This window comes from Anolis sagrei, chromosome 2 (genome assembly GCF_037176765.1).
Source record: "Anolis sagrei isolate rAnoSag1 chromosome 2, rAnoSag1.mat, whole genome shotgun sequence".
In the NCBI taxonomy this organism is placed as follows: domain Eukaryota; kingdom Metazoa; phylum Chordata; class Lepidosauria; order Squamata; family Dactyloidae; genus Anolis; species Anolis sagrei.
In genome coordinates, this window is record NC_090022.1 from 23,894,705 (window position 1) to 23,907,056 (window position 12,352).

General features: G+C 44.4%; 1 protein-coding gene across 3 annotated transcripts in view; it reads right to left on the reverse strand.

Annotated features, from left to right (window-relative positions):
* Positions 1-734: 734 nt before the first annotated feature.
* ABCF1 (ATP binding cassette subfamily F member 1) overlaps positions 735-12,352 on the reverse strand; it is a 48,828-nt gene continuing 37,210 nt past the window's right edge. For all 3 annotated transcript variants that reach the window (XM_060759353.2, XM_060759352.2, XM_060759350.2), the window contains 6 exons: positions 9,484-9,554; positions 8,072-8,104; positions 6,482-6,650; positions 5,539-5,603; positions 3,222-3,294; positions 735-1,277 (listed from right to left, as the gene is read on the reverse strand). In XM_060759353.2, the coding sequence (XP_060615336.2) occupies positions 1,111-1,277; positions 3,222-3,294; positions 5,539-5,603; positions 6,482-6,650; positions 8,072-8,104; positions 9,484-9,554 (578 nt within the window). In that variant the 3' untranslated portion in view covers positions 735-1,110. The remainder of the gene's footprint in view (positions 1,278-3,221; positions 3,295-5,538; positions 5,604-6,481; positions 6,651-8,071; positions 8,105-9,483; positions 9,555-12,352) is intronic.

Below are 12,352 nucleotides of genomic sequence, written 5' to 3' on the forward strand. Positions count from 1 at the left end.
GAGTTGGAAGAGACCTCATGGGCCATCCAGTCCAACCCCTTGCCAAGAAGCAAGAAAACTGCATTCAAAGCACCCCTGACAAATGGCCATCCAGCCTCTGTTTAAAAGCCTCCAAAGAAGGAGCCTCCACCACACTCCGGGGCAGAGAGTTCCACTGCTGAACAGCTCTCACAATCAGGAAGTTCTTCCTAATGTCCAGGTGGAATCTCCTTTCTTGTTGTTTGAAGCCATTGTTCCGCATCCTAGTCTCCAGGGCTGCAGAAAACAAGCTTGCTCTCTCCTCCCTATGGCTTCCCTCATCATGTCTCCCTCATCATGTTTCCTCTCAGCTTCTCTTCTTCAGGCTAAACATGCCCAGCTCTTTAAGCCACTCCTCATAGGGCTTGTTCTCCAGACTCTGGATCATTTTACTTGCAATCCTCTGGGTAGATTCCAGCTTGTCAACATCTCCCTTCAACTGTGGTGCCCAGAATTGGACACGGTATTCCAGATATGGTCTAACTAAGGCAGAATAAAGGGGTAGTATTACTTCCCTAGATCTAGACACTAGACTCCTATTGATGCAGGCCAAAATCCCACTGGCTTTTTTTGCCGCCACATCACACTGTTGCACAATGTTCTAGAGCTGAAGAATCACCCTGCTTGCTTGGCACCCACACTCTTGCTTAGCCCAATGGGCTCCACGGCCTCTTCGGGACTTTGCTCCGAAATAACAAGACTCGAGAGCCAAGATGTTGCATGAAAATGTCCTTCACATTTTAATTTAATACGGTTACATGACTCTGCTCCAGCGATTCCCAAAAAGAATGCTGGGGACTGGGAGAGGAAGGGGAGACCTGGAAAAGAGGCCCTTGGGGAAAGCAACCCCTTCGGAGACATGCTCACAGTTCGTCAGCTCCCTCAATTCATTCTGGTTCTTCCGGATGGGATGCGTAGGAAGAGAGGGAGAACAGAAGAGGCATTGTTTTGCTCCTGGCACTTGCTCAATCCCTCCTCCTCCTCCCTCCACCCCCAGCTGTCATAAATAAAGAGTCCTTCGCATAGAGAGAGAGTGAGAGTGGAACTTGTGCTGGAAAAATGGAAGGCGGTTGGAAAGACTTCCTTTGATGTTCACTCCCGGGGCCGGCTGACGAGGACTTCACCCAAGGCCTCCAGCACTTCACGCTTGTAGTCTTCAAAGTCCCCATCTATCTGGTTGACCGACTGGTCCTCCACCACCCAGAGGTGGCAGTTGGTCTCTGTGATAAGCCGGGCATCATGGCTGACAACAATCACAGCTGGAAAATGAGAGAAGACCAACAGTTAGCATGGCACTCCCACTTCGCTCCCCATCTGGAAGCTCAAGTCTGTATATGACAGTAGAGAGTAATTGTTCTCCATGCAGAACTAGGCTCCATCTGGCCATTCAATGACACCATCCCAGAACTACTGTCTGACACTGAAATACAACACCGCCTGAGCTCTGCAATTGCAGCATTTTTCCCAATAAAGCAGAGAGTGTCTGAGGACCGGGACATCCATAGGGATACCAAGGTGCTTGTTTAAAAAGCTATTGTCCTCCCAACCCTGCTATATGCCTGTGAGACGTGGACTGTCTACAGACGTCACTTGCAACTCCTGGAACAATTCCATCAGCGCTGCCTCCAGAAAATCCTGCAAATCTCTTGGGAAGACAAGCGGACAAATGTCAGCATACTAGAAGAAGCAAAGACCACCAGCACTGAAGCAATGCTCCTCTGTCATCAACTCTGCTAGATCAGCCACATTGTTTGGATGCCCGACCACCATCTTCCAAAGAAGTTGCTCTACTCCAAACTCAAGAATGGAAAATGGAATGTTGGAGGACAGGAAAAGAGATTTAAAGACGGGCTCAAAGCCAACCTTAAAAACTCTGGCATAGACACTGAGAACTGGGAAGCCCTGGCCCTTGAGCACTCTAGGTGGAGGTCAGCTGTGACCAGCAGTGCTGTAGAATTTGAAGAGGCACGAAAGGGAGAAACATGCCAAGAGGAAGGCGTGTCAAGCCAACTCCGACTGGGACTGCCTTCCATCTGGAAACTGATGCCTTCACTGTGGGAGAACATGCAGGTCAAGAATAGGGCTCCACAGTCACCTACATACCCACCGACAGTACACCGAACTTGGAAGGACAATCCTACTCAGACAACGAGGGATCGCCTAAGAAGACTGTACAGTTGTTTTTTCCTCATGTCAGAAGCAATTTGAGAAACTGCAAGTCTGGGCTGTTGTAGGTTTTTTCGGGCTATATGACCATGTTCTAGAGGCATTCTCTCCTGATGTTTCGCCTGCATCTATGCCAAACATCCTCAGAGGTAGTGAGTTCTGGTGGAACTAGGAAAATGGGTTTATATATCTGTGGAATGTCCAGGGTGGGACAAAGAACTCTTGTCTCCTTGCCTATTTTTCAATAGACCCATCAACCTCTAAGGATGCCTGCTGTAGATGTGGGCGAAACATCAGGAGAGAATGCTTCTGGAACATGGCCTTACAGCCTGGAAAAATCACAGCAACCCAGTGATTCCAACCATGAAAACATTTCCAATTTAGAATTTCTGGAATTGGTAAGGCTTAACTAATTGATAGGGATAATGGGAGCTGCAGTTCCAGGGTGTGCTAGGTTATAATAACTAATAATAATAATAATAATAATAATAATAACAACAACAACTTTATTTATACCCTTCTCCATCTCCCCCAGGGGGACTCGGGGCGGCTTACATGAGGTCACGCCCATCAATACAGTAAATACAATATTACACAAAAGCATAACACAATATAACACAAGGCATAATAGAACTAAAAAACATAAAATGTAAAACCTAAATAATAAGCGAGACAGCAGTATAAAATCAGATAGTAAACACACAAAAAATTGTATGGGGCAAGGGCAAATTTAAGTATAAAAATTTAAAATTTTGAAACACTGGGAGATTGGGCAATGGAAATTGTTGGGGAGGGAGATCCGGATTGAGGAAGGTTGCTTTTTTCTGTACTAGAGATGGTAAACCTTTACGATTACTTTTTAAGGATGTAAGGCAGGAAGAATAAACAGCTGATGGGATTTGGCACTGGTAATATTACCACAGAGGAACTTGGTCAGGGAGCGGCAAAAGCCTTGCTGAACCAGGCAAGCAATACATGCAAAAGGATCAAAAGGCCCACCCACTTCCCCCTCACCACTACGACTAGCCTGTACTCACCCCCTTTGTATTCATTGATGGCATCTCCCAGGGCATCAATTGACTCAATATCCAGGTTATTTGTAGGTTCATCCTGGGGACAAGGGAGTCCAAAAGAGGGCAACATTTACTCCAAGGAGAAAATAACTTATCCCCCTGCCCACCATCATTCTGTTCTGTTACAAGGACACAGTATGGAGGTGGCACATGGATCCTGTCATAACAAACTGGACAACAGTAGGCAATGACCCCTTCATTTGATCACTAAGACTCAAGAAATTGATGTGGATTTAGACCACCATTTCTCAACCTGGAGGTCATGAGAGGTTTTCAGAGGAGTCCCCAAAGACATATATTTCTGATGGTCTTAGGAACCCCTTTGGCAGAGAAGGCTGAGGATCTCTCCACCTGTTCTTCTTTTCCTTTTTGGAAATGAATCCTCCCACCAAAGCCCTCCTTTGCTGTAATTGGCCAGCCTCTCAGGCAAGGGGAGAGCTGCTTCTGAGACTCCAAGTGGGGAGGGGAGATCAGTTGTGCTCAGTGCATGGCAGTGTAGTGCACATGCCCGAGCGAGGAAGAGTATGCGAGGCTGGATAGAGACTCATGCTAGTGAATCCCTTCAAGGCATGGGGGTTCTGTGTGGGAAGTTTGGCCCAATTCTATTGTTGCTGGAGTTCAGAATGCTCTTTGATTGTAGGTGAACTATAAATCCCAGCAACTACAACTCTCAAATGTCAGGGTCTATTATCCCTATACACCACCAGTGTTCACATTTGGGCATATTGAGTATTCTGATCAAGTTTGGTCTAGATCTGATCAAGTTTGGTCTAGCACCGGGATTGTGGCGCAGCTGGCTGAGTGTCAGCTGCATTAAGATCACTCTGACCAAAAGGTCATGAGTTTGAAGCCAGCCCGGGTTGGAGTGGGTTTCCAACCAATTGTGTGTAGCCTGTTGTTGACCTTTGCAACCCGAAAGACAGTTGCATCTGTCAAGTAGGAAAAATAAGGTACAACCTTAAAGTGTGGGGAGGCTAAATTAGCTGATTTATGAGGCCATAAAGAAGACTCCAGCAAAGCATTCCAGCGGGGAAGCATGCGGGGAATGCGGAAGTGCTTCATCAGCTTCGCAGATGGACTATGAAAGCGACAGCTCCCCTGGTGGCCAGAAAAAGTTAAATAGCCTCTGTCTATGTCTGTATGTCAAAAATTGGCATTGAATGTTTGCCATATATGTGTACACTGTAATCCGCCCTGAGTCCCCTGCGGGGTGAGAAGGGCGGAATAAAAAAAGCTGTAAATAAATAAATAAATAAATAGATCCATCATTGTTTGACTCCACAGTGCTCTCTGGATGTAGGTGAACTACAACTCCAAAACTAAAGGTCAATGTCCACCAAACCCTTCCAGTATTTTCTATTGGTCATGGGAGTTCTGTGTGCCAAGTTTGGTTCAATTCCATCGTTGGTGGAGTTCAGAATACTCTTTGATTGTAGGTGAACTATAAATCCCAGTAACTACAGTTCCCAAATGACAAAATCAACCCCACCTGTATTCAAATCTGGGCGGATCGGGTATTTGTGCCAAATGTGGTCCAGTGAATGAAATACATCCAGCAAATCAGATATTTACATTACAATTCACAACAGTAGCAAAATACCAGTTATGAAGTAGCAATGAAAATACTGTTATGGCTGGGGGTCAGCACAACATGAGGAACTGTATTAAGGGGGTGCAGCATGAATTACGAAGGTTGAGAAACACTGATTTAGACTGATGACAGCACTATAAGATGGGGTAGCAGTAAATGGCCAGCAAAAGGGAGAAAATGAAACATCAAGATAGAAGCTGCCTCAAGAATAATTAATCCTTTTGGCTCCATGTTCTTTGAAAAGGTAAATGGCCAAAAGCCGGGGAAGGAGAGGCAGAGGAGCAGTCCTTTCTATGATTCCTCTGCATTACTGGTGAAGAGTGTGAGCAGGACAGATGTGATATTCTTCTGGACAGCCCTATGCCACACTTAATTGCTTCATTATGGATGGAAGCAAAAGGGAGGAAGCTTCAAGAGCTCATCCAGTGGTTGGAGTTGATTGATTCAAGACCATAGAACAGGTCTCCTGGTGTGGAATACAGTGAAAGTGTCTCATGACCTAAACTGATAGGGAACTGATTCAACAGCACACCAAGGATGCCAAAGTGTGGTCTTCCAGATGTTCCTGGGAATGGGACTCCATGTGCTCCTCATTGGTTGCTGTGTTGGTTAGGATTGCTGGAAACAGAATATTAGGAACATCTGGAAGGCCAGGATTCCCACCTCTAATAACCAGATATTGAGACTCACCAAAATGAGCACGTCCGGTTCTCTGCAAGCTAGTTCAGCAAATACCACACGGGCTTTCTGTCCCCCTATGGAAGAAAGGAAACAAACAAATAATTAAAGAACTAGGTGATATTTCATCCTTTCCAGAAGCATTCTCTCCTGATGTTTCGCCTGCATCTTTGGCAGGCACCTTCAGAGGTTGTGAAGTCTGTTGGAAACTAGGAAAATGGAGTTTATATATCTGTGGAATGTCCAGGGTGGGAGAAATAACTCTTGTCTGTTGGGGCAAGGAGTGAATGTTTTAATTGGCCACCTTAGAATCATAGAATCAAAGAGTTGGAAGAGACCTCATGGGCCATCCAGTCCAACCCCCTGCCAAGAAGCAGGAATATTGCATTTAAATCACCCCTGACAGATGGCCATCCAGCCTCTGTTTAAAAGCTTCCAAAGAAGGAGCCTCCACCACACTCCGGGGCAGAGAGTTCCACTGCTGAACGGCTCTCACAGTCAGTCACCTTGATTAGCATTTAATGGCCAAGATGTGACTTCTTATTGCCTGGGGGAATCCTTTGTTGATATGTGGTTAGCTGTTCCTGATTGTTTCTTGTCTGGAGTTCCCCTGTTTCTGGGTGTTGTTCTTTATTTACCGTTATGATTTTAGAGTTTTTAAAAATACTGGTAGCCAGATTTGGTTCATTTTCATGGTTTCCTCCTTTCTGTTGAAATTGTCCACATGCTTGTGGATTTCAATGGCTTCTCTATGTGGCCTGACATTACATTCGGCAATACATTCAGTCTCCACAGATAGAATTAGGGATTTGGGCATGGGATGCCATTTTGTCCACCTTGGACACCAAAATGTTTTGAGCCTTTACGTAAGCCTAACCTCCCCACAGGCCCTCCCCTCTTCCGTTCCCCGACAGACAACCTCTTCCACCTCTTCCTCACTCCCTAGTTTGAGTACCAGAGAGTTTGCAGATCTGGATGGTGTGAGCATGACTCTCCAAGCCAAAGCGCCCCAAGCATTTGCGAGCATCCTGGTAGGGCAGGTTGAAATTGCGCTGCAGATACTCCGTCGCGGTCTCCTGCATGTTCAGCTGATCGGCATATTGCTGATTGAAAAAGCCAATTTTCTATGGAGTGGAAAGAAAAGAGGAAGAAATTTTACCTCCTGTGAGCCGCAATCTAAACACATGAGACACTGAGAGGTTCAAGAGCGACCTTCGCAATTGTGCCTTCCAAACCAAAGCCAGAATCTTGATGGGACACTACAGTTCCTTACAAGTTGCATGAGAATGGTCTATAGCAGGCATGGGCAAACTTAGGCCCTCCAGGTGTTTTGGACTCCAACTCCCACAATTCCTAACAGCCTACTGACTGTCTGGAATTGTGGGAGTTGGAGTCCAAAACACCTGGAGGGCCAAAGTTTGCCCATGCCTGGTCTATAGTGCAATATAATATTTAAAGAAATCCCATCTCAAATTTGTGACTTGATATATGAGGAACAAAGTGACTGCTGCACAAGAGGTGACCACAAATTTCTCCTTCCCACTGCAAAGTCTGTACTAGTAACATGGTATCCAACAAAACTATGCTAGTGAATAGAAAACTAGCTAAAACGAGTGGATACCAACTTATTAGGGCTGGGCGATTTCGTTCGTTAATTTCGTAATTCGTTATTAATTCGTTTTTTTTTTTTTGGATAACGAAGCGATATTGAACCATTCAGGAGCAACTAAAAAACGAAACGAATTTTTTCAATTCGTTTCGTAATTGTTTCAAAATCGATTCGTAATTGATTCGAAATCGTTTCGTTATTATTTCCGCATGTGTGGTGCAAGTTTTAGGGTTGCTGTTTGTTTTCTCAGTGAAAAATAAATAAATTATCACACCAATAGTCAACAACAGAGGGAGAGGGAAGCTTCCTGTCCCATTTGGAGGTTTTTTTAGCGTATTGCGCGATCGCGCCCGCCATTAACGAATCGATTAGTAATTGTTTCGAAATCGATCTGTAATTTATTCGTAATTTACGAAATTTCGTAAATAACGAAATTTCTTAAAGGAAAATTTCGGAATTCTTTTAAAAATCGAAACGCAAAAACCCCCTAAAAACGAATCGAGTTTAGAAACAAATTTTTCCGTGGTTGCCCAGCCCTACAACTTATTTGTCCCATGAAGCACATCTCCTGGCCAAGAGAGCCTTCCAATGTGTGACTCCCAAAATTTTCTCTATCGAATTAGTTTGCCACCCTCAGCGACATGTCATGCCATGGTGTTGGAAGATGTCAACCACCAACAGGGTCTAAATCAGGCCTGGGCAAATTTTGGCCTTCCAGGTGTTTTGAATTCTAACTCCCATAATTCCTAAAAGCCAGTAGGCTGTTAGGATTGTGGAAGTTGAAGGCCAAAACACCTGGAGGGCTGAAGTTTGCCCATATCTGATCTAAACCCTTCCATTCTGACTCTTCTTTACAATCCTGGAGATGAGCTCTTGCTCCCTCAAATTTGGCCTCCTTTCCCAAAACAACCCCAACAGAAGGCCAATAATACTTACTAGTCTGTGATTTTTCCTCATTTCCCCTCTCGTCTAAAAAAGATGAGAAAAGAGAGAATCTATTAGAAAGAATCTATATAAAATGTTTTATAGATGCTATATCACACCAGCAACATTGGCAAAAATAGAGAAATCACAACAAAGAATTTGCTGGAGGTGTAAGAAGCAGAAAGGGACACCCTTCCATATGTGGTGGACCTGCGAAACCATACAGGCATTTTGGGATAAGGTAATTAAGGAGACAAATAAAATGCTAAATAATAAGATTTTTTTTTAAAAAAACCCAAGGTTGTGCCTATTAGGTTTAGGAGAATCAAAAGCAATGAGGACTTTTTGCAAAAGTGGAAGATGGTCACTGCATATCTGAGTGGAGAATCAGTGACATAGAGGGGCCCCATTAGGAATTTATGATTAGGATATGAATAAGGATAGATAAATGGGCTTAAAGGCTTCATGGTGCTTTATGGTGAAGGTTACACGGGTGTGGGGAAATGGTGATATCTGGTATGAGATATAAGGTTTGTGTGTATGGTTTGTAGTGTGTCATGTGCTGCTGTTTGGCTGGTATGGTGAATGAACTCTGATATTAATAAAAATTATACCTAAAAAAAGATGAGAAAAGAGAGAAAAAGTGTTAGAATAGATTCACAATTCTCTGTGTTATTATAAGTGTTTTTACAACTTGATCCAAGCCCTGGGAGAATCCAGGGCCAAAACACATCCCACCAGAGTTAGGAAATGAATCAGAAAAATGAAATATTTTCTCTCTCATTAAGGTCCAAGGGGAATACTGCAGGGTTAGCCCTTCTACAGCAAACCCCTCCTGGTGCCCTTCCGTCTTTCCTTTTGCCAACAGGTGAATACATTTTTATTTAATCAGCCTTCTAATGTATAGCAGGAATGGTATTTCATCTGACGTAGTTTTCTTAGCTTTTAATTTTTGAACATTTATCATTTATTTTAAAATATACGATACAATAGGATTGCAGTTGTTTTACATTGCAAAATATATGTTTCATAACATTGTTTTGTAAGGTGTCCCATTATGGGGGAAAGGAAATAAACAAATAATAAATATACATAAATAAAATAAATGTTGGAATGCTCTAATTATTTTCTCCAATGCAGGAACCCCTACACATTCTTGCCACATTTTCTCAAGCTCAGGTGCCAGATTTTCTTTTAAAATAATAATAATAAACAAGAGCGTTTTTTTTTTGTTTAACTGAAAAATACTGATATATGAATAACATAACATTAGGGAGGCTTGATTTGGGAGTACAGCTGAAGAATGCTGGATATGTAATATTCCAGGTCATATTGGGAGAGATATCCAACCTTAAAAATGTCTTAGGGACAGAATAAAATGGTCAACAGTGGTGAAAATGGGAAGTCAGACTCAACATACTTACTGGTGTGAGTTTCCCCGTTAGTAGCAACAGCAGTGTACTCTTCCCCACACCATTGGGACCCACGATACAGACTGCGGGGAGAAGGGAGAGCAGCTATATCAATAATGACATTCTGCCACTGAGAAAATGATGCCAGATGATTATCTTCCCTCTCCATTTTTCTAATTGGAGAATTCAGGTAGCCTGACTTGATTTCTATCAAAGTCCAGAAGGTTCAAGGTACAGGGGTAATGAAGAATCCCAAAGCATCAGAACATCAGGCGCAGGAATACAAGAAACAGGAAGCACAAGGCAGCATAAAATCCAATGCAAAAACCCAGGAATAATCCTTAAAACTTGGTTTCATGAAACATGGACAAAGGCATGAAACTACTAGGACTTGGCGAGAGCTGTTGTCTCAATTATCGACATTGACCAGGCTAGCTGGGAAATACTCCCCACCTCTCACATGAAGTCACGCCTTCTCACATGAGTTACCGCTACGGGCTTCTTCTGTAACAGGCGCTGTGACCTTTGGAGATTCTGCTGAGCAGCCCGAAGTTTATGAAAACTAAGTCTCTTATCAACCAGCTCATTATCTTCCAATGAGCCCCCGGTGGAGCAGTGGGTTAAACCCCTGTGCTGGCAGGACTGAAGACCGACAGGTTGCAGGTTCGAATCCGGGAAGAGCGCAGATGAGCTCCCTCTATCTGCTCCAGCTCCTCATGCGGGGACATGAGAGAAGCCTCCCACAAGGATGGTAACACATCAAAACACCCAGGCGTCCCATGGATAACGTCCTTGCAGACGGCCAATTCTCTCACACCAGAAGTGACTTGCAGTTTCTCAAGTCACTCCTGACACGACAATAAATAAATAAATAAATAAAATAAAAATCTTCCAACTCAGTATTCTCTGCACCTGGGATTTCAGTCTCTGAACTCTATTCCCTAGAGCAGCGGTTCTCAACCTGGGGGTCGCGACCCCTCGGGGGGTCGCCTGGCCATTTTGAAGGGGTCGCGAGGCAGTCTCCGTTGGCCCCGCCCCCTCATCAAAATGGCTCCCCACAGGGTGGATGGCTCACGTTTCCTGCAGGGCTCGGGGGAGGCGGGGCCGGCCAAAATACTCCCGGCAGGGCCCAGGGCCTGCCTGGGAGCAGGGCTTGGCCTCCCCGCGCTTCCCGCCGGGCTCGGAAGAGGGACCAGTAGGCCAAAACGTTCCCTGCAGGGCACAAGCCCTGCCTGGGAGCATGGCTGGCTGTGAGGCCGGAGGCAGCCATGTGGGCTGAAGCAGCTTTGCCAGAAGCAGGCTCCTTCCTCACCCTGCTTCTGTCCTTCCTGGGCCCAGCTGGGCTCCAACGGAGCGCAGTGAAGGAGGACCTCAGCTCAGCTGCCTGCCTGCCTTCCTGTCTGCCTGACTTCCTGGGCCAAGAGGTGAAAACTCTCCTTATTATTGTTGTTGTTGTTGTTGTTGTTGTATTATTAAGGCTGGATGGCCATCTGTCGTGGGTGCTTTGATTGTGCTTTCCCTCCATGAAAGTAGAATGAAGGAGGTTGGACTATATGGCCTTTAGAGGTCCCTTCCAAATCTGTTGTTTTTGTTATTACTATCTATGGGTGGCCATCTGTCGTGGGTGCTTTGATTGTGCTTTTCATGCATGAAGGCAGAAGGGAGTTGGACTAGATGGCCCAAGGGGTCTCTCCCAGCTCGTTTTTGGTGTTGTTGTTGAGGCTGAATGCCAGGTTTGGTTTAATTCCATTTCTGTTTGAGTTCAGAATGCTCTTTGATGTCAGGGAAACTATATATCCCCAGAACTCCCAAAAGCCAAGGTCTATTTTCCCCAAACCTCTTTGGTATTTTCTGTTAGGCATGGGGTTTCTGTATGCCAAGTTTGGTTTAATTCCATTTCTGTTTGAGTTCAGAATGCTCTTTGATGGCAGGGAAACTATATATCCCCAGAACTCCCAAAAGCCAAGGTCTATTTTCCCCAAACCTCTTTGGTATTTTCTGTTAGGCATGGGATTTCTGTATGCCAAGTTTGGTTTAATTCCATTTCTGTTTGAGTTCAGAATGCTCTTTGATGTCAGGGAAACTATATATCCCCAGAACTCCCAAAAGCCAAGGTCTATTTTCCCCAAACCTCTTTGGTATTTTCTGTTAGGCATGGGATTTCTGTATGCCAAGTTTGGTTTAATTCCATTTCTGTTTGAGTTCAGAATGCTCTTTGATGGCAGGGAAACTATATATCCCCAGAACTCCCAAAAGCCAAGGTCTATTTTCCCCAAACCTCTTTGGTATTTTCTGTTAGGCATGGGGTTTCTGTACGCCAAGTTTGGTTTAATTCCCTTTCTGTTTGAGTTCAGAATGCGCTTTAATGGCAGGGAAACTATATATCCCCAGAACTCCCAAAAGCCAAGGTCTATTTTCCCCAAACCTCTTTGGTATTTTCTGTTAGGCATGGGGTTTCTGTATGCCAAGTTTGGTTTAATTCCCTTTCTGTTTGAGTTCAGAATGCGCTTTAATGGCAGGGAAACTATATATCCCCAGAACTCCCAAAAGCCAAGGTCTATTTTCCCCAAACCTCTTTGGTATTTTCTGTTAGGCATGGGGTTTCTGTATGCCAAGTTTGGTTTAATTCCATTTCTGTTTGAATTCAGAATGCTCTTTAATGGCAGGGAAACTATATATCCCCAGAACTCCCAAAAGCCAAGGTCTATTTTCCCCAAACCTCTTTGGTATTTTCTGTTAGGCATGGGATTTCTGTATGCCAAGTTTGGTTTAATTCCATTTCTGTTTGAGTTCAGAATGCTCTTTGATGTCAGGGAAACTATATATCCCCAGAACTCCCAAAAGCCAAGGTCTATTTTCCCCAAACCTCTTTGGTATTTTC